Genomic DNA, 22,495 nt, shown 5'->3' on the forward strand with positions numbered 1-22,495 from the left:
GTATATTTTATGTCTATTTCCCAGAGAAAAAATGTGCTCTTCCCAAAATTCCAATTGGCTCACTGAACGTGGCCAAGCCAGCTGAGTTCGAGGACAAGGTAACACTGACATGTCAGACTGGCTATTGGGCCTCCACAACAAACAAAACAACCGCCGTCCTTACGTGTAAAGCGGATGGCACATTTGAGGAAGTCTCCTGTGTGGGTATGTATAGTGAATTCCGTTAAATCAGCTACATTCTAGGGCCAGGATCATGGTCTACAGATGTACACCTGTGGGGTGTCAGAACCTGTGTGGGTAATCTGTGCAGTGGCTTTATGGAACTGAGAAGAATCAGATTTTTGGTCAGGTTGGGTCATGCACCTGTAACGTTTAACATTTTTTAATTTTATTTTTGTTTCCCACCAATACAAGGTTCGAGGATATTGATGCATGTAATAAAATGTGAGTATACAATTCTGAAACAATAAATATATATGTAGGTATATTGCACATGGTAGTTCAGCGGTTAACATTGGTCATTCTAAATCAAATAGTAGGAATAGAGGAGATTTTTCTACCCTGAAAACGTCTTTTGAAATCTTTTTAAGGTTTTCTAAGTTGGGTAATATGTTTTTCAGAGTGCATATATAGATGTTTTTAGCAGAAAGTATCGTGTGATAAGGTAGTGGGTTAACATTGAGAGTGCCAAACCGAACGTGAAATTTTGTCAACTGTAGTTCCTGTATGCTTTGATTAATCAGAATTTGAAGTTTCCTCACATTCCCAAAATATATGACAAATGTTTTCGTCCGCTTCATAACAGAACGTTCATTTAAAATTATCAACCAGTTTCAACTTGAAAAGTTCTCTATTGGTATAAATAATTCCATGCAAAAAATCATATTAAAAATCTAAAAGTGTAACATCATAATTTTGCATTTTCCGACATAGATTAAAGGTCAAGAACCATTCAAACTCAGTACCTTTGAATATACTTTCCCATTTATGGCAACTATGTGGTAAAACACCAATTTATATATAGCAATTTATCATAAAACTTTTCTGAACCATTAGCTGAAGTCATGAAATCCCTTAGTAGAGAGTTTATACTGAGGTCATTGGTATACATGTATCTGTAGCTTTTTAAGGTCTTTTCCCATGATTCAAGTACAACATATAGAATATATTCAAGATGTAGATATATACACCTTATCCCATATGTATTTCTCAAAGCCTCATAGGAAACCAGACCTTGTTCATCATACAAGTCTCTAATAGGTAAGATTCCTTAGTTGGCCCAGTGTCTGATGAAGTGGTTTGGGTTTTTAAAGTTATGATTGAGCCATATTGGTTGAGATTGGTTTTTATATATAGTCTCACCGTGGAGAGTTTCATGGCATTAGCAAAGGTTTTGATATCAATCATGCGTAACGCCCCTTCTTCATAATATTTGTTCAAAATGCTCCGTTCGATTTTGTCAATTTTATTATCTCAGATAAATCTGAAAAATATTCTTTCAAGGGAAGTAATAAATTCATCTGGTGGGTTAGGTAAAGTATTAAGATATGTACCAGTTTTGAAAGAGCTAATGTTTTAATAACTGTATTTTTTCCAAACAACGTCAGTTTTCTTTTTCGCTATGACGCTTGTAATCTATTAGCATCTTCTAGTCTTTTTCTTGTATTGATAACCCAGAGATCATATAAGTGTGAAGTAAATTTCATTCCTAAAGCTTCAAATTCTTTTATTTGCCATTCTAGATTTCGCGCCCGTCCAGATTGGCTTAGTCTTATCTATATTTATTCTTAACCTTGACATATTGTAGAAAGTATTAATCGTAGCGTATATACTATCCTCCGAGTCATTAAAAATAATTCTGTATCATCAGCATACTGGTCTAATATATATTCTTGCTCACCAATTACAATACCCTTTATTCTATTATTTATTCGTATCATACATCCAAGGATTTCAGTCCCAAAAAGATACAAATATGGTGATAATGGGTCGTCTAACGTTTAACTTGTTGAAGTTCAACTGATATCCATCGCACGTTGCAGAAGATTCCCAACAATATTGGTCTAATTAATTGGTCTACCTTAATGTGATGTTTTCTGTGCAGATGAAGACGAGTGTGTCACCAAGTCCCCTTGTCTGGCTACACAGACATGTATAAACACTGTTGGCTCCTACAAGTGTGTGTGCAGACCGGGCTACAGACCATGGACTAAGTGTGAAGGTGCCTGTGTACAACATGCATTTAGTTATTTCAATACCAACTCAGCAAAATATGTGATGTATATCAGTGAAATCTTCCTCTTTGCATCGTGTTATTTCTCCATCGCTCATACACCCCACTGCTGAAGAAAGCGATATGATAGGCTTGTTTTGGTTTGATTAATATCGAATCAGGAAGATATTTTGGGAGCATAGTTCTGAAATACAACCTTTAATATACTTAATCACTTACTAAAGATACATGGTCATCCCTGGTCCCTCTTTGGGGCCCATTAAAGGCCCCGGTAACTCGGGTACCGTCGACATGCCATGTCAGGGTATTCATACAATAACTACCATTAAAATATAGATCCAAACAAAAGGAAAAAGTTTCAAATTAATACTGGCACGGTTGGGTAGCTGAGGACCTGGGTTCGATTCTCAACATGGATACCATGTGGGAAGCCTGTTTCTGGTATTCCGGTATATTGCTGGAATGTTGCTACAGGCGGCGTAAAACCAAACTAAGTCAGCTCAAATTAAAACAGAAATTCACAGCAAGGATCATCACAATCTTTTTACTTGTTGAAACGATGAATGCTACATCACTCTGGGACGTGATACCACAGATACCGTGGTACTGAGAGTAGAATATCACACAGAACTTAAACCAGTATTTTACCGGAATTTATGAAAGCAGTTACACATATGGTCATACTTGTGATCCAGTGTGTTTCAAGTTAACAATGTAACCATGATGAGCAGTGTTTACAGGTGCTATTAGCTTTTGAATACTTGGACTTACTTCACGTGTTCATCAACAGATATCAACGAGTGCAGTGACGGTAACGGCGGCTGCCAACACAACTGTCTGAACTCTCCCGCTGGATCCTACACATGCACCTGCAAGGACGGATACAAACTGTTTGAAAATGGGACCAACTTTAAGTACATTGTGGAAGGGGAGACGGGTCTCCGGAGACATGACATGTACCGTGTGAACCACTCATGTGTCCGTGAGTAGTTTCAGTAACTCCTGTAGTGCTAATGAAAGTAAATTATCGTGATGACAGAACTGCTGGGTTGAAGACAATAGAGTTGTGGAATGGACTTCAGTTTGCGAGGTACATAAGACAATGTTACGGCGTGTACTGCCCAAGCAGCAAAGTGAGGTCACTTGAGTCAGGTTAGACTCGGAGTGATGTTTGTCAAAATAGGTAGACCTGAATTGTTTTTCACCTAGTAGAAGTTGCACGTAATCGGAAGGTGCAACACATTGTCATGTGTCGTGATGGCAGGGTACGTCACCTCTAGATACAGAAGAACTGGAATGATGGCGGGTCTGATAGCAAACGTTGTAGCATCAAATATAATGTCTTGATACATAAGATAAAGAGAGATTTAGATGCAAAACATATTTACTATTTATTTCATATTTCAATAACTTTTATGACTTAACGCGAAGGAGTTTTCATTTTCTCAACGTTCGTTTTATTCCACATGATTCGTATTTCAGGGAACACCTGTCCTCGTCCTAGTGATGTCACCAATGGCGTCATACATAGTATGAAGCAGACCTTCGTCTACGAGGATGAGATCATGTACAGCTGCAAGCTGGGATTCTCCTTGAGTGGTAATGAGACGAGGACATGTCAGGCATCTGGAAACTGGTCTGGATCTGATCCAACCTGTACAGGTGAGTCAGGGGATGAGGGGGAGGGGGGGGGGGGGGGGGGCTAAAAGTACAGGTGGATGTCACTGTGACTCTGTATTGAATTAACAGCTTAAAGTGCGAAACTGAAATCCATATATTACAGCAAAACGTATCTGTTAAAGTAGAAGACAACATTCATGTTCGAGCTCAGCATGTTATACAGGGTGGACGTAACAATGGATTAAGTCATATGCTATGGATATACAACCCGTATGTAACTAGCCAGTCTGTCTTGTTCATCTCACCAACTGATTTCTTCACTTGTATATTCATCTTTTTCAGGTTGTCTGTGTTACATATTGTACCTGCACAAATGTTCTCATCCTAACTGCTCTCACATTCACGGTATTGATACTGTTTGTGCCACCACCTTTCACCATTGCAGCGACAACCTGCTCGGCACAAACAGCTCAAGGGACGAAAGACCAGAAGGAGAGGGTTGTTCAGATTGTCCCGACAACTCCTGTTGCGTTCAAGGGCAAGGTTGTTATAGAGTGCAGGAAGGAGGATAATTCCACCTTCAACAAGACCCTCTACTGTGCTTACGATAGTAAGACGAAAACATACACCTTACAAGGCGACTCCCCAATCTGTCCAGGTGAGATAAAACATGACAGTGAGAAAAATATATTTACCTGACAAGGCGACTCACATATCTGTCCAGGTGAGATAAAGTATGAGAGTAAGACGAAGACATACACCTTACAAGGCGACTTCCACATACGTCGAGGTGAGATAAATTATGACAGAGGGATAAATATATTTACATGACAAGGCGACTCACATATCTGTCCAGGTGAGATAATGTATGACAATGAGATAAATGTATTTACATGACGAGGCGGCTCCCATATCTATCCAGATGAGATAAAGTATGACAGTGAGATAAAGATATGCACCTGACAAGGCTGCTCACATATCTGTCCAGGTGAGATAATGTATGACAATGAGATAAAGATATACATCTGACAAGGCTGCTAACATATCTGCCCAGGTGAGATACAGAACCACATTTGTGTCTGTTGTGGAAAGTGGCAGCATGGTGTGTAGTATCGTCACTGTCTTCAGTGCTTCAGTCACTTCCGATATTTCATTTTATACTTTTCGTACCATAGTAATTGTTTTGCGGTAGTATACGACACATATCTTTCTAATATTGGCACTGTGAACAACAGTGATTCTCCCATGCATGATAATGGTGTAGCAGAACTGTAATTGCGGTGTTGGTACCAGGTGTTTGAAATATCCCTTCAAGTAAAATACTTGTAGGTACTCCACGTGGTTGCAAATCGTGAAGGCGAGTGGTAAGGTTAGGTAGAGGCGAACACGATCAAATCGAGGCAAGAATCAATTCGACAATAAATATTTCAGTCGTTGACTGTGGACCTGTGGAGGCCATCGCCGGCTTTAACAAATCTGACGCCGAGAAGACAGGATCAGCGTTTGGGGCGCAGTTTGAGTTCAGCTGCAGCACAGGGGCGACCCTATCTGGGGTATCGACTGAAAACTCCACCACTGTCAAGTGCCTAGAAAATGGTCGATGGGGATTTGGTAATCTTACCTGTAAAGGTAAATATCCTCATGTGCGTGTATCATAATGGTTAGTGCAGTAAATAAAGTGCAGTGATGACGTTTTACGTTTAACGTTAGCATGTACATGACGAGGCAGCCAACAATTGCTTTCAAAACGATACTAGAATGAACGTGGTGTAAAAGTATATCCAAGAACCGACAGGCAGACACAATGGGCATTATTGTCATTCCAGCTGCGAAGTGCCCGGATCCAGGAACTCCCGGGGGAACGAATCAGATATTTGACAGCTACGAGCAGGGGAAAGTTGTGGCTTATAGGTGTACACGACCTGGATTCACACCTGTTCCTCATGACAACCGCACCTGCGTCTACTCAGACACCAATACGTCAGCATCGTGGAGTGGAAGTGTTCCCGTATGTGAAGGTAATCACTGAGTGGAAGTGTTTCTGTATGTGAAGGTAATCACTGGGTAGAAGTGTTTCTGTATGTGAAGGTAATCACTGGGTAGAAGTGTTTCTGTATGTGAAGGTAATCTCTTGATATCAGTGTTCTCCTCTTCTCTTCCTTCCGAACGGTTAGTGGAAACTGGAGAAGAACCCACGTGACTGCACATATACAAAACCTCACTCTCTCCCTAACTGACGGTTGGGCGATGTTTCATGGATCTCTTCACGGTTTATCTTTAGTTTATTTTCAGATATTTAGCCAAACGTATGCCGTGAATGCCTTTGTTAGTCTGTTATTCATCTTCACTGGAACAGATATTATCAATGTTTTGTCATCAGTTAACATACATTTTTCACCTTGTTTGAGATGATCGTTTGTGTATCGTAAACCGTACCGACATCACGTACAGCGCTTGACTCACAGGCACCCGTGGCGAGCCACCTCCTCGTGGTGGGTGCTGGGTAACGCCAAGAGCTCGCCAAGAGCTCGCCAACACCCCGTAGTGGACCCGGGGGCATATTTGGTCCACCAACCTGTTCGCCGTGGGTTGCGGCCCTGTGTCGGTGGAGGAGGGGATCCTGGTGGTTGAGGGCAATGGGAACCTGCAACCGTGTTCCTGTTGCTCAACACACCACTTTGGCCCTGACTTCACCTAGACGGGAGGTAGAATTGGCCCGATTCTATCAATCGGCTGGTCACGTCATGCCCTGTGCATGGACATTTTTTATTTGGAACCATCACAGCATGGATATGTTGATTAATGATTGTGACAACTTTATTAAATAGAACTTATATTTTGCCTAGAGTCTTGTGCCAGAAGGCGTTGGCTCATGAGCCAATCTGGTGATATAGACCTCTGAATTCTAAGTTTCTTAGGAAGAATGTCATGCGCTGGAACCAGCCTGATATTTCTTCTTTTTGATTTCTTTGCTATTTATGTCTGTATTTCTGTCTGCATCTCTGTAGCTCTGATCTTGCAGTTTGGTTTCCACTGCACAGGATCGTCCTTATTGACACTCGATGGCGGGTGGAGATCATGGTTGCTGAACATCATTATAATACCATGGCTAAACACATTCCCCCTGGTTCAAAAACGAATAAACGGAGACATCTTTCAATATCTTCTGATGATGAAGTCTCTTCAGCAGTAGTGGATTCATGGCCAAGATTCTTGGTCATTGAAACAGCAGATGGAGGTCCATTGAAGTTGTGTCCCTTTGCTATATCTATGGGTATCAAAGGCATATGCGGAGAGGTAACCAACGTTACACGCCTCCGTCCTGGCTCACTTCTTGTTGAATGTGCCCGGAGGCAGCAATCTGTAAACCTGCTAGGATTACAAAATTTTGTTGATACACGGGTCATTGTCTCTGTGTACAGGACATTGATTTCTTACAGAGGTATAATTCGTGACCGATCTCGTTGTCTGGCGTACATGACAGAAGAAGAAATTGTTACTGCTGTTAAACGGTTTACCAGGAAGCAGGATGCAGATATCATTAAAACTAATACTTACATGTTTACGTTTGGACTGTCTTCTCTACCAAAAGCCATTAAAGCTGGCTACTTTAACATCCCAGTTGATGTATACATCCCAAATCCGCTGCGATGTTTTAAGTGCCAAACATTTGGACACGGTGCCAAGTCATGCACTCGTAAAACAGTATGCTCCCGTTGCAGTGGATCTCATGACGACACTGACTGCACAAGAGACATAATTATAAGATGTGCTAATTGTAACGGTAAGCACATGGCATCGTCAAAATCATGTCCTAATTTTGAACTCGAATCAAGGATTCTTAAAGTCAAAATATCTAACAACCTCTCCTACCAAAACGCCAAAAAGTTGATACCTGCAGAGTCTCCAATTACTACACTGCGAAATTATTCAGCCACTGTTTCTTCCCCCGTTCATCCTCCTGTAACCAAAGTTTCAACTTCGTGCCAGACAGACATATCTTGGGTAAACGACAAACAAATTACAGTCAATGAATTCACTCAGTCCTCTCGAAATGAGCAAAGGTCGTCGACATCTGCCTCACAGACTGAACAAGAACCAGAGACTCAATCTAATCCAGGAAAGGTTAGTCAGTTGTCAAATAAAGAAAAGAAACAGCTGCGAAGGGCAAAGGCTCTTCAGCATTTAGATGTACCACCAACATCAACAACATTAGTGACGGTTCATAATCCGTTTGGACCTCTTGATATGGGGGTCACTCCTTCACAGCCAGAACGAGGGAGTAGACGTACCTCGCGTTCGAGATCCCCGGTTGAACCGCCATGAACAGCACTATTAATTTAATACAATGGAATTGCACAGGCCTTCGGAATAATTTTCATGATCTACAAAATATTAACTCAAGATTTTAATCCATTGGTTTTTAGTTTACAAGAGACACACTTGAAAAGTACTGATAACTTTGAATTGCGTCGGTACAGTTCATTCCATTCATTCTCACCTCCAGGTGATAGAGCCACCGGTGGCGCTTCTATTATCGTGAGACAGGATGTTACCCACAGCCTGGTTCCTCTCAAAAGCAATCTGGAGGCTATTGCTGTCCGTCTCACTTTATAGATCACCTTTACGCTTTGTTCTTTGTATATATCTCCTTCTACAGCTCTTCGACAGTCCGATCTTCAGGATCTCTTTGACCAACTTCCTCGACCATGTATAATCATGGGTGATCTTAATGGACATAATCCTTTGTGGGGAAGTACCGACACCAACAATAAAGGAAAACTCCTAAAGGATTTCATTTCAAACAATAACTTATGCATCTTTAATGATGGATCTGTCACATATTTGCATCCTGGTTCGGGAACTTATTCTGCACTCGATATGTCCCTCGCAGACCCAACTGTTTATAACGAATTTTAATGGTCAGTTCACGATGACCTGTGTGGAGGTGACCATTTTCCAACAATACTTTCCGCTATAAATCAGAATGATGACCCATCTGCCACAAGGTGGAATTTTAATAAGGCTAACTGGCCATTATTTCAGACATTGTGTGCTGACAACTTGAACTCTGCCGTTTTTGTTAATGTTCCAGATCCTATTCAGTTGTTCTCTGGCAAACTGAAAAGTATTGCCGATGAAACAATTCCTAAGGCCTCTGCTAAACCACATGTTCGTAGACAATGGTTTACTGACAGCTGTAAACAAGCTAGGAGTGAGTGAGTGAGTTAATGATTAACGTCACATCGGCAATATTGCAGCCATATCGTGACGAGAACGATTAATTATAAAAATAAAAATAAAAACCCTGTCAGCGAAGGACAGTAAAACTGACTAGAATATCACAGAATAGAATATAAAACTAGTGAATAGACCTAAAACAATATATCAAAGAGGACAGTACAATATAAAAATGAGCTATAGGTTGCCAACAACTGAAGGTAGATCACCATACTAGGGACCATGGGGACTTACAGTACATTTGCTTCCTGCATGGACCCTAGTTGGATTTACATCATCCCTTCAACTGTTAGCAATTTAGACAAATCTAGCCATAAAGTAAAAACACACTTATTCTACGATTAAAAAGCTGGAAAACTGAAATTTACGTCAAATGTTTTTGGACTTACGTACCCTCTCAGGAGGACAATTATTTTACGGTACTTCAAACCTCTTTGAGGGTACAGCCACTAACGATTTGAGTTACAAATTTAATCTTCCAATTTTAAAATATTTATCTATTTACAGTTGAGTTAACAAAGGACAAGGTATGATGGAGGCCCTTCTTGGCCCACAACATGTCATGATTATCAAAATTTTACAACACGATAATTTTAGCATAAAAGGAGCTAAATTAATTGTTGAAGTTACCTCCAATTGCATTTTTATGTTTCTAGTGTTGTTAGTTTTCCTCTTTGAAGACCTCAAAGTTAACATATTTTACAATATCTTCTAGAAACCTACATTTTCTGATTTTCAGAGTGATAGAAAAGTGTGAGCAAAAGCGTGACCCATCCCAATTTTTTCACCACATATGAAGCGAGTAAATTAGAATGTACACCTAAAACATTGTAGTGGGTCACGCTTTTGCTCATATCAAAATCTTTAAAAAAGTACATTTTTTCGGTTTATGAAATTGCCCCATACAACATTTAAAAAAATAAACATTGACATAAACTAACATCTTTAAAAACAATCCATCACATTTACACATCTGTGCCATGATACATTATATTTTGAATGGTTTTGTGCTCTAAAATACACATGTCAAACATCGTTATTAAAATTTTCAATATCATAAGGCACCCACAAGGCAGATTTATGAGATGTAAACATTGGTGTTTGGTTGTTGGTCTCTGCTAGAAAAGTAAGAAGATGTCTGAAGATTTTCAAAATATGATCAAGTAGTACTGTAAAGGTGAGAATCTTTGTTATTATGTAAGAATTTGATCATAGTTTTTCTATCATCTGTGTATCAAACACCTTTGAGTCACCTGTCACTGTCAAATTAACACTTCATTCAACAGGATTGCCATGTATAAACATATGCATTTCCCGAGAACTTATGTACCTTGATGTTTCCAATGACATATTAGATTTCATTTAACCAAAATGACTACACTTAACTGTATGAGAAGGATGTTTTAGCTAGAATAAGAACATTGTATCAAGGTCTAGCAGGTGATGAACACAAGCAGACGTCAAGTCATACATAGTTTTAAAGTGTAATATATAAGCTTAAATTCACAGTGGGAGGCAAAGGAATATGTAGCGTAATGGTTGCAATAGTGGACTGAAGGTTTCTTTTGTTATCAGACATGCAGGTTCAAATCCATGTAACTCTTCTTTCTTTTTTTCAAAGTTTGTTTATCAAGTCTACAATGTTTAACTAAACTGTTTCACATCAAATCCAAATATTGTAATTTTTTTCTTAAGTTTGGTAATCTATGTTACAACACTTGTGAAATAAGCTTTAATTAACATCATGTGAATCTTTTGTTAAGACACTGACCATTTGCCTTTTCAAGTCAGTCTAGTTGCCTTTGTTCCCAATATTTTAAATTCATATTTTATACATTTTGATCTACTTTAGGTTTATACACTTTTGAATACTGCAGTTCTTGAGAGTGAATCAGATACTGAGATTGATGACTGTGTGAATGAAGAGTAATAGTGGATGTTTTATAGTGGATAAGTAGTGAATAATTACTCTGTGAAGTCTTTTGAATACTGACTTTAATTAACATGTGCGTGGTGTTAATATGAACCTGCACTGCAATTGAAATTTCACCCAAAATGGGCCCCTTTGAGGTCAAGACCTGTGATTTTTAGTGCAACATGGTTGGCTATTGTAATAACATATGATGATTGAGATGGTAACTGTATAATTGCTAAAACTGGTTGTAAATGCTGACTTGTAACACTTACTAGTTAGAATGAAGCTGTGCCCAAAATGAAGCTTCACCCAAAACAGGCCCCTGTGATTCTTAGTGCAACATGATTGTTATCATGCTTACATGTTGTACAATGGACCCATGGATTACATTTGCAAAGAATGCTGTGGATAATGACTGAGTTTTGGGGACACAATTGGCAAGTAATTGAATTAACAATGTTTTGCAACCCTAATTGGGCCCCTTGAAGTTAAAACATTATGACTGACTTTGACATGTTTTTCAGCATGACTACCTGTCATAAAACTGCTGTAATTTGTATGTAAATAAAATAACAGTTGTAAATAAGCCATTATGGCACACTGATATTTCAGACTTCTTGTTATTTTTCATGGGAACTGATAAAACCCATTTTGGGCCCCTCTGCAGAAAAATTACACCTCAGAACATATAAAATATAGCATTTTTATGCAAAGCTAACTTGTCTCTAAACAAATAACATGTTTTCAGCCAATTCTGTTAGTGTGCCAAAAAACACCCTTATCATACCTTGTCCTTTAATTCCTTTAAAAATGCAATAATTAAATGAGGACTAACACTGTTAAAAAGATCCTTCATAGTTTATGAATTAAAATACTGACCCCTTGTGATGGAAAAACAAGCTAGGAAGTGTAGAAAGAAGGCAGAAAAATATTTTCGCCACCACCCTACAGTTCATAATTTAAATACTTTTCAAATAAGCAATGCCAGGGCTCGACGTACTTTTAAACAAAGTAAACACCAGTCTTGGAAGACCTTTGTATCAAAGATTAATTCACGTACGCCAATGACAAAGGTGTGGAACATGGTACAGAGAATCAAGGGTAAAGGTGGAAATTCTAGTGTTCATCATCTGAAAGATGGACCCGAGGTTTTAACTGATAAAATTGACATTGCAAACAAGTTGGGTGAAACTTTAGCTAGACATTCGTCTTCCTCCAACTATAATACAAAGTTTCAGAAATATAAAGATCAACAAGAAAAACGTAATATTAACTTACATTCTGATAATGGTGAAGAGTATAATGAACTCTTTTCACTAAATGAGCTAAATACTGCCTTAGCGCAAGTTCATGATACGGCAACGCGTGCTGATAATATCCACTATCAGCTCCTGAAACATTTACCCAATACATGTCTTGAAACTCTTCTGAACATTTTTGATCATATTTGGACAACAGGCCAATTTCCTCCGTTGTGGCGTGAAGCCATTATTGTACCAATACCTAAGCCTGGTCGGGATCATACAGATCCATCAAACTACAGACCTATTTCACTAACTAGCTGCGTTCGCAAGACAATGGAACGCATGGTCAATAATAGATTAGTGTGGTTTTTAGAATCCAATAATCTTATTACTAACATCCAATGTGGTTTTCGCAAAAAAAAGAAGCACCATTGACCATTTGGTTCGACTAGAATCATTTGTTAAAAATTCCATTGTCCATAACCAGCATGCTGTATCAATCATTTTCGCCCTTGATAAAGCTTATGATACAACATGGAAATATGGTATCTTAAGAGATTCACATGATTTTGGTTTGAGAGGCCGTTTGCCTCATTTTATATCACAATTTTTAGCAGGCAGACAATTTCAAGTTCGTGTCGGATCATCCCTGTCTGACCATTATAATCAGGATCAGGGGGTTCCACAAGGCAGTATTTTGTCTGTTACTTTGTTTAGCATAAAAATCAATAGTCTCTCGAAAGTATTACATGATTCAATAGATAGGTCATTGTTTGTGGATGATTTTAATGTTTCATGTCGTGGTAAAAATATGCATACCATTGAGAGACAATTACAGATGTGTTTAAATAAAATTCACAAATGGTCACTTGAGAATGGATTTAAGTTTTCACAGATAAAAACCAAATGTATTCATTTCTGTCGGAAATATAAGCCTCATACAGATCCTGAACTGTTTTTAGATGGCTCTCCAATTACCGTTGTAAAGGAAGCCAAGTTTCTGGGATTGATTTTCGACAAACATTTCAACTTTTTCCACATATTAAGTATTTGAAGACCGAACCCTGCATATAATTGTGTATTCCATCCCCTCAACGAGGATCTGTACAACAGACAATCTTCTCTCGTTCCACCTCTAGGGATAAGGATTAAACCTTTCCTTTCTGCTGCTGGCATTCGCCTAGAAAATATTAAAGTTTCTCCTTTTCGTCTACTGTCTACTGTCTACTCCTCCTTGGCAATTGGTTAGGCCACACGTCGTCCTAACCTTGACTATATTTAAGAAATCAGAAACTAATGAATTACAATATAAACAAGAATATAATCAATTAAAAAGTAAATATAATTTATACATATACATCCATATTTACAGATTGGTCCAAGGATGGTGGGACAGTGGATTGTCGTTGAACCCAAAAACAGTATCTTCTCGACTGCCGGATCATACCTCAATTTTCACAGCTGAAGCAAACGCTGTATTAACAACCTTAAAATATATAAATAAACATTCCAAATATAAGCAATATATAATCTTTTCAGACTCTCTTTCGTGCCTTCAAGCTATTAAGGGTCTTTTTACCAAACATCCACTTTCAGTAGAGATTATTGAATTGTATAATGATCTTGCTACTGGCCAATACGACATTGTCTTTTGTTGGTTACCCAGCCACGTTGGCATTTCTGGGAACACACTTGCCGATTTTGCTGCCAAAGCAGCACTCAACAAATCTATGACACCACTTCTTATTCCATATTCTGATTATAAAGATGACATCCGATCTTACATCCGGGATCTTATGCAGAAGAAGTGGGACACCCAGGTAGGTATCAATAAATTACACGAAATTAAACCCTACATTGGTCACACCTACTTGGGTAGTCAGTCTAGATTTGAAGAGGTCATCATAAGGCGATGTCGTATTGGCCACACTAGATATGCTCATGAGTATCTATTGAAAGATGAGGATCCTCCGTTCTGTATCCCTTGTGATGAAAGAATCACAGTCAAGCATGTCTTGCTTGACTGTGTTGAATATTCCATCACAAGGGATAAGTATTTTAAATCACGAACCATGAAGAATCTTCTTAGTAATGTTAATTATCATTTAATTATCGCATATTTAAATGAATTAGATTTGTTAGCAGATTTGTAAATAGATAAATATTTTATGAGTGGTACTTTGGATTAGTAACTGGGATTGTTAGTGGGTGTACCTTCAAGGGGGGTTGAAATAGAGTAAAATTATTGTCCTCCTGAGAAGGTACGTAAGTCCCAAGGCATTCAAAGGTAATTTAAATTGACCGTCTATTTTAATTGTAGTATCCCTGTCATTTTAATTTTGGCTAAAATTAACCTCACCGCCTGCAGCTGAAGGGATGATATGAATCCAGCTAGGGTCCATGCAGGTAGCAAAAGTACTGTAAGTCCCCATGGTCCCTAGTATGGTGACCTACCTTCAGTTGTTGGCGACCTATAGCCTGTTTTTATTCTCTCTATCGTCCTCTCTAGTTAAAATATTTTAGATTTCATGACTAGTTTTAACATCAATATATCTGTGATAATCTAGTTAGTTTTACTGTCCTTTGTCGACGGATGTTTTAGATTGATTACCTTGTTTTCATCGCTGTATGGCTGTAATAATGCCGATGCGATGTAAACATTTAACTCACTCACCCAACTCACGCTTGACTCACAACATGGGCTCTTCTGTTGCTGTATTTTGGTTTAATTATGCACTGATGTTGTTGTAGTTATACTGTTATCATTCCGTATGCATATGTTTGTACTTTGACGTGGTGTTCACCCCTATCATTGATTCATAACGTGATGTTTTGACTTGGATGTCACTCAGTAGCGGGCACTAAAGTATACTACGCTGACAACGTGTTTTAGACGTGATCACCCGTCGGGTTTATCATGCTGTAGGAATAGAAGCTCGGTATCCAGTAGAAGCTGACGCCTTGTGGGCGCCTTTCAAAGACGAAGGCACATGGTCGACAGAAGAGAGGAGCCTCCACATCAACTAGTTGGAACTGTAGTTAGTACCAGAAGCAGTTCTACACTGGACAGCACAACTAAAGAATCAAGTCCTGATCAGACACATGGAAAGCTCTACGGGGGGCTCTTACATCAACCTGCAAGGGTCCACCAGGTCAGCGCCCCTACTGCAACTAACGTTCCAGTCATTCGACATCAAGGAAGATATCAACTTGAGGTTTAGGACTTGTCACATGCCAGAGGCAAAGAACGTCTTAACCGATGCCTTATCTAGACAGGTACGTCCGTCATCCACAGAGCGATTCAACAATCGGCATGATGACATTCATCTCGCCAGTGCTTGATCCACTAGCAGGGGCTGTCGATGTCCTAGCCGTATCTTGGGAGTGTCTGAACGCTTATGCGTTCTCCCCACTGATCCTGTTGCCCGAAGTACTACGCAAGATCGACCAGACGAAGATCCTGCAACTGATTTTGGTCGCGCCTTACTGGCAGGCGGGATCCTGGTTTCCAGACCTCTTACAGAAACCCTTGAACCCATGTTGTGCCTCCTAGATTGGCCCAACCTCCGCACCCCAGGCAAAAGCAAGGGAACCCAGAAGTGTTCCGCTTACACGTATGGAACATATACTCATGGAAAAAATTAAGGGAACGCAGAAAATAGCTGTGACTTTTAATCTTTGAATCAGTAAGAGAAAAGGCTTATGTCAAGTGATGAAAATCAATATCGGGTGTGTCCCCTATGTCCCTGGAGAACAGCTTGGCATCGTCGTGGCATGCTGCGAATGAGTGCACCGATGGTACCAATCGGAATTCTACGCCATTCTTCATGAAGAGCCACGAAAAGTTCATCCAAATTGTTGGGTTGAACAGGTCTGTCCGGAACATTGCGGCCAGGAACATCCCAAAGATGTTCGATGGGGTTAAGGTCAGGACTTTTAGCTGGCCATTGCAACACCCGGACACCTGCAGCCTGCAGTCTGTCGCGACAAACATGAGCGATGTGAGGGCGGGCAGTGTCATGCTGGAACTCGAACATTCGACCTGCTGTAAAGGGGATCACTATCGGGTTCAAGATCTCGTCACGATATCGTACATCTGCCATCAACATGCACAAGATCTGTTTTATGGTTAAAGATAAACCCGCCCCACACCATAACGATCATGCTGTTTGATGGTGCAGGCACTGTGACGTTTCCCAACGCGTCCCCAAACTCGAATTCGACAGTCATTATGGTCTAGTGTGTACCTGCTCCCATCACTAAACATGGTGTTTCTCCATTGACGTACGGTTCTTCCTCCATGGTTCCGTGCCCACTGCTGTCTCAAGCGCTTGTGTTGCTCAGTCAAGTTGATTCCATCCAATGGACGGCGGATTTCTAGACCAGCCGGTTAAAGACGTGAACAAATTCTGACGTTTGTTCTTCGCCTGAATTCCGTATTGATTTTGAGGAGGATTTGAACCTGTCTCGCAGAACAATAAGGCGTAGGGTCCGGTCGTCCCTTGGGGTGTTTTTTTCCCCTCCCCGACGTCACCAGTCGCTATATAGAGATTCCAAAGTCTGAGTCTCGCCATGTTAACAATGTTTTTAATCGTTGTGTTTGACAGTGCACATACATGTAACGTGTAGATGTGAGTACATGTAACTTCAGGAGCATGTAGTGCACGTGCATGGAAAGCATTAAGTTGAGTCTGAGTGAACTGCTCTTCACGAAAACGATAATACACGGCGCTGAAGTTAGTAAACAGAAATGTTGAATTGCCTGGAGAAACATGCGTTCCTTTAATTTTTTCCATGAGTATATTACCTCCTGTTTACAGAGAAGACGGTACCCCACCAGGGCAGCAAAAGCTGTAACACTGGCCTTACATCGATCCACACATGACCTGAATGACGACAAGTGGAGAAGTTTTGACCAATATGCTAGTCGCAAGGGGTTTATGGCGAGAAGAGCGACTCACCCACAAGTAACAGAATACATTTGTCATCTGAGGTCTATCAGATGCCTGAAAGTATCAACACTGTGAAGTTATTTAGAAGTAATCAGCCCACTCATCGCTATGAAGACAGGAGTGAAGTTTACGGCGGTTCCAGAATTATATGTTTAATTGAGATCCTTTAAGTTAGTGTATCGACAGTAGGATTCCGAGTACCTTCATGGGATCTTGATGTAGTATTGTGGCACCTCATCAGTGAAGATTACGAGCCTCTGACGCAGTCATCTCTGCGTCTGGAACTTGCACTGGGAACTTAGACCATCACCATGCTCCGTGGCTTCATAAGTTACTTCTGTGTCCATCCACACTGGGTCCGCTGGACTGAATCCACGCGGTCTCTCTGCTCGCCTTAGCAACTGCAGCCAGAAATCCACGCCTTAGATTTCGGCCGTACAAGATTCTAGCAACCACTATGCTGTCCACCTAGGACTTAGGTGGGACTTCATCGCGATGAATCAACTGCCGGGACAACCAGATCGTCACTTCATCCAACTGATCCATTGCCACCGACCGTGAGTCCACGTTCTCCTGTCTTACAAGATAAATAATGTCAGCGCAGAGTGACCAAAGACTCCGTTTGGGTAAAGCTCTTACCTTAACAGTTTTGGTAACAGATTTTACCTTAACATATGGGTCGTTCCAGATATCTAGACAACGAGGCGTCTGGTATATCGATTCCAAGGTATAAGGTATAAAGATTCTTCTCATACCTAGTATAAGATGGTGGGCCACCGGCAGAAATACAGTATGTAGCCGCGAGAAGAATTCCCAGGGGTATACAAAAGCGAACACGGATGTGAGTACACGCTAACACGCAATCCCGGAGGTGGTTAACAAGCCACCTTTTCTGTCGGATTCGGTAAGCAATAAAGTATGAGTCAGAATAAGGAAAAATGTGTAATTTTTGTCATACAATTGATATTTTATACTTATTCTGACTCGTGAGAAGAAGCCCTTCCAACTGTCTCCTCACATCACTCGTGCTTCCCTGTGTGGTGGCATTTTGTCGGAGAGCGTGCGGTTTGACATGTGTAGTCATGTGGGCACTTTTGGTGGGGAAACAGACATGGCTCAAGGTGAGTAATTGTACATCCACTTCTGGGAAATTTGAAGGCATTCAAGTTTCCACTAACCGTTTTGAAGGAAGGGGAGATAAGCAATAAAGCATGAGTCAGGATAAGTTAAAAATATGACATTATTTGAAGTATAAATATCAATGTTTATCATAAAAATACATGATTATATACTACATTATAATAAAACATATATTATATTATATTGTATTGTATTGTATGTGTACAAGTTTCAATTCCTAACGTATGCTGTATTTAGATACAACCCCCCCAGCGTTTACCAACTGTGACGGTGACAGGAACATCACCATCTTTAAGATGCAGGTACCAAACATCACCATCCCCTCCGTTCAAGACAACTCTGGCTTTCTTAGTATGGAAGGTTTTATCCTCCCGCGTGGCTTCAGTCCAGCGGACCCAGTGTGGAAGAACACAGAAGTAACTTATGAAGCCACGGATGGTGCTGGTCTAAGTTCCCAGTGCAAGTTCCAGATCAATGTCAGAGGTTGGTTAAAAGAGAAGCTGTACGTCTCAAACTCACTGTTATTACAGTAGAAAGATATGATCACACACATGCATTCCAGTGAAAACAATTAACTCTTGCGCACACATATTCACACATACACCCAGACTTTAAAATAAACACATAGCTGATCGTACAAACACAACAGCGAACACCAACACCAGTTTTCTCATGTGCCGGTATGTACAATTGCAATAGTTATTTTATCAACTTTTAGTGTAGGGTTGTTTTTGTTGATTATGAAAATGCCCTATGACTTTTCAGAAATGGAATCCATGACCCTGGACTGTCCTGATATAACATACAATGTGACATCAACGACAGCCACCACTTACAATATTGCCGAAAACATCAGCCGCAGTAGCGGAGCACTGACCTCTGCCCCAACAATCACCGCCGGTTTGACCAACGTTGGGACGTTCAATGACTACAGGGTCACCCTGCGCAGCGAGCAGGGCTTTGAAAAGACTTGCGCCTTCCAAGTTCTGATCAAAGGTACTCCTCATCTTTTTCACTTTTGTGCTTTACCCGATAAAACGATGACTATATAAACAGTTACTATATTTATGTGTAACGTGGGGGTTGTTGAGAAGGAATATTCAGATGTAATGAACATGAACGTTCCCCCAGAAACGTACAAAAACACGGAACAGCTAGGAACAAGGTATGGTGCTTCATGTATTTTACTATTTGGACATTCTTCTTCAACTATTGTAGAGCCACTCTGAGAACAACGACACACTATTTAATATCTGGAGGCGTTTGTGAAGCAGGGTAGAAAATGAATAAACAGGATATGCCAGCCATTGTTAGGATGTGTAGTGAAGTAAATCGTGTCCATCTAGAAATCCATGTTCCAGATACAATCTACTGCAAACCTCTGACTACAGTGAATCGCAGTAGTTGTTAAAAGGAACCCAAAACGGCCAGTATGTCTTAGTTCAACATAACCATTGCTCATTACTCTCATTTCTACAACATATCAATATATATTCAGCAAAATATTCAGTGTGTCCAAACATGCGGTCGGTTATACCTGTCATTTAGTCATAACTGTGGCTAATTTACAGCATACGAAAATCATCAGCTATGACATGTCTGAGGACATTGCTAGTTTGGGCAATGAAGTCATTGATACCAACCTTGTTTCCAAGAACGACGCCCTACTGCAAACGCTGGACTCTCATGCTCCTCAGAAAACAGCTCATGAAGTCGTTAGGCCACATTCTCTGTGGAGTAACAGCGACATCAAGTTCAAGCGTAGGAGAGTGGAAAAGGCATGGAGAATTAGCAAATTAGAAATCCATTGGCACTTGGCAGATCTTCAAACGATGCCGCAATGGGGTTAACTGTGCTGAAACAGGTCGGACTGTCCGACATTCAGCAGAAACTGACTGACAGCAAGGGAGACGCAAAACAACTGTTCTTCATCGCCAAGTCACTCACTGAGACTTCATCCACTCGACAGTGGAATTCCAGTGAAGAAGTACAAAGTGCAGGCTGAGTCTCTGACAGACATCTTCTTTGAGAAGATTGACAAAATTGTTGAGTTCATAGAATCTGTGCACCACGATCACGATCCTCTGGAATGTGACGTACACCTGCTCTGTATCTTCAAATCTGTTTCAGTGGACGAGGTTTCAGACAGCTGCCAACTAAACATGTTCCTCGGCTTACATTTCAACATGCCTCCTAAAGAAATGCTTATCTGTCATCGTACCAGCAGTACGTGCTGTCATAAACCTCTCACTGAAGTGTGGTACGTACCGGACTGCTTCAAACAAGCCATCATCACATACTGAAGAAATAATCTTTAGATCCTACTGTCCTCGGCAACTTTCGCCCAGTTTCGAACCTACCCTTTCTATCTAAGGTGATTGAGAATGTCGTTCTGTCACAACTGCAGAGTCGCATTACCGAACTGGGACTGTCTGAGACCTATCAGTCAGCTTTCAAGAAGGGCTATTCCACAGAGACAGCACTAGTGCTTGTTCATAACGACATATTACGATCAATGGGCAAGAGGGAAGATGTGCTGCTAGTTATGTTAGATCTCTCAAAAGCATTCGACTCTATCAGTCACAAATTCTTGCTCTCACGCCTACATCACACATTTGCTAAACTCTCCACCCTACGGAATAGGTCAATGCGTGTACATGTGGAGAGATTCAGACCTTCTTCAAGGACTATCAAACACGATGTGCCACAGGGCTCTGTGTTGGGCCCCGTGCTGTACTCGCTATATCTTCAACCCTTAGGCAATGTTATTGGGAATCACTCAAATCTTTTCCATGGATATACTGATGACCAGCAAATGTACATATCTGTCAAAGCAACCTGTGTGACATCTGAAATACCATCAATGGAACGTTAACCAGTGCATGCCCTCCCCTTGTTACTTTAAAGTAAACGGTGACATGACCTATTTATAGCGTTCGGACCGTATCAACAACTTGCAACAATTCCAGACATCATAATCTCTGTTCACATGTTAAACCTTCAGTCCAAGTGAAAAATCTCGTTTGGACAGATCGGCTAAAGGTCAAGCCTTGAACACAGCTGGATTAGTTAATTTCCACCTCTCCAAGATTGGAAAGATACGCAGATACATTGACTCCGAGACTGCATTACTTTCATCAACTCCTATGTTACATTTCGAATAGACTACTGTAAGCGTAAGATTTCCAAAGACAACATCTTTGATACTGTTATGGCTTCATCCAGCCCTGAATATATCTTTTATGACAGAAACAGCATGCATTATGGATATTGTTGTCCGTATCAGATCTTGATATTTTAATCTTGATTGAATGTACTGTTTCTTATTTTTTCGAGCGGTCATACCGAAACATGAATCTCATTATGTTATTCAGACAATGGCCTACTTCTCAGCCGATCCGAATTTTCTCCTGTGAAAGTGAAATAGACACCACAAACAACTCTGGTTACACACTCTAAGTCTTTGTTACTTAGGAAAATTGTATTTGTAAATGAATTTAGTTTTTAAACTTAAAATACAGAAACAACGTGTTATTAATGTCGAGATATAGGCAGCATACCTTGACTAAGAAACCACAGACTGCCCCTGTTTCATGAGGTTTTAAAACAATTCACACCGCATCTGACTCGCTGGTTACACCTGGCATGTGTTTCTTAGCTTATTAAGTGTAGTTCTGCAGCTCACAACGTGTTTGATAATACATCAGTTCCGTACCAGGCCGCCAAACGTTTCTATCGGCATAGCCTCATTTTGAAATTGTCAAGGTTTCCGTTTGTCAGAGCTCGCTGTGCGACAAAGGAAGGGTTAGAAGGAGTGTAGCGTAGTGTTACAATATGCAAGTGCTTAGACGTATCAAATCATACTGGTTCATATTTATGTATCCAGTTACTTTTAATTAGTCTAAAATTCTGGACTGGTTATTGCACTAAATTTCAGTATATGACGGCACCCAGTAAAGAGGAAACGAGGCTGTTCTGTAATCAATGTTTTGATTTGAAAATCTTGGGGCATAGATACGCATTCTGCCAATCCCATGTTTATTCTGTGACGTCCCCGGGCCAAGATATATCAGCTCGAGGTGAGATAAGGAGAAATGCATTCATATAAAATGAAGCACGTGTACTGACGAGTCTCAATGAGCAGCTGAGA

At 40.3% G+C, this 22,495-nt stretch overlaps 1 protein-coding gene across 1 annotated transcript in view; it reads left to right on the forward strand.

The window, feature by feature from the left end:
* The window catches only part of LOC137285337 (uncharacterized), a 231,844-nt gene that overhangs the window by 81,899 nt on the left and 127,450 nt on the right, over positions 1-22,495 (forward strand). The window contains exons 16-24 of the mRNA XM_067817702.1: positions 25-204; positions 2,105-2,221; positions 3,024-3,215; positions 3,716-3,895; positions 4,299-4,511; positions 5,285-5,482; positions 5,680-5,871; positions 18,583-18,828; positions 19,111-19,341. Of these exons, the coding sequence (XP_067673803.1) occupies positions 25-204; positions 2,105-2,221; positions 3,024-3,215; positions 3,716-3,895; positions 4,299-4,511; positions 5,285-5,482; positions 5,680-5,871; positions 18,583-18,828; positions 19,111-19,341 (1,749 nt within the window). The remainder of the gene's footprint in view (positions 1-24; positions 205-2,104; positions 2,222-3,023; positions 3,216-3,715; positions 3,896-4,298; positions 4,512-5,284; positions 5,483-5,679; positions 5,872-18,582; positions 18,829-19,110; positions 19,342-22,495) is intronic.

This window comes from Haliotis asinina, chromosome 5 (genome assembly GCF_037392515.1).
Source record: "Haliotis asinina isolate JCU_RB_2024 chromosome 5, JCU_Hal_asi_v2, whole genome shotgun sequence".
Classification (NCBI taxonomy): Eukaryota; Metazoa; Mollusca; class Gastropoda; order Lepetellida; family Haliotidae; genus Haliotis; species Haliotis asinina.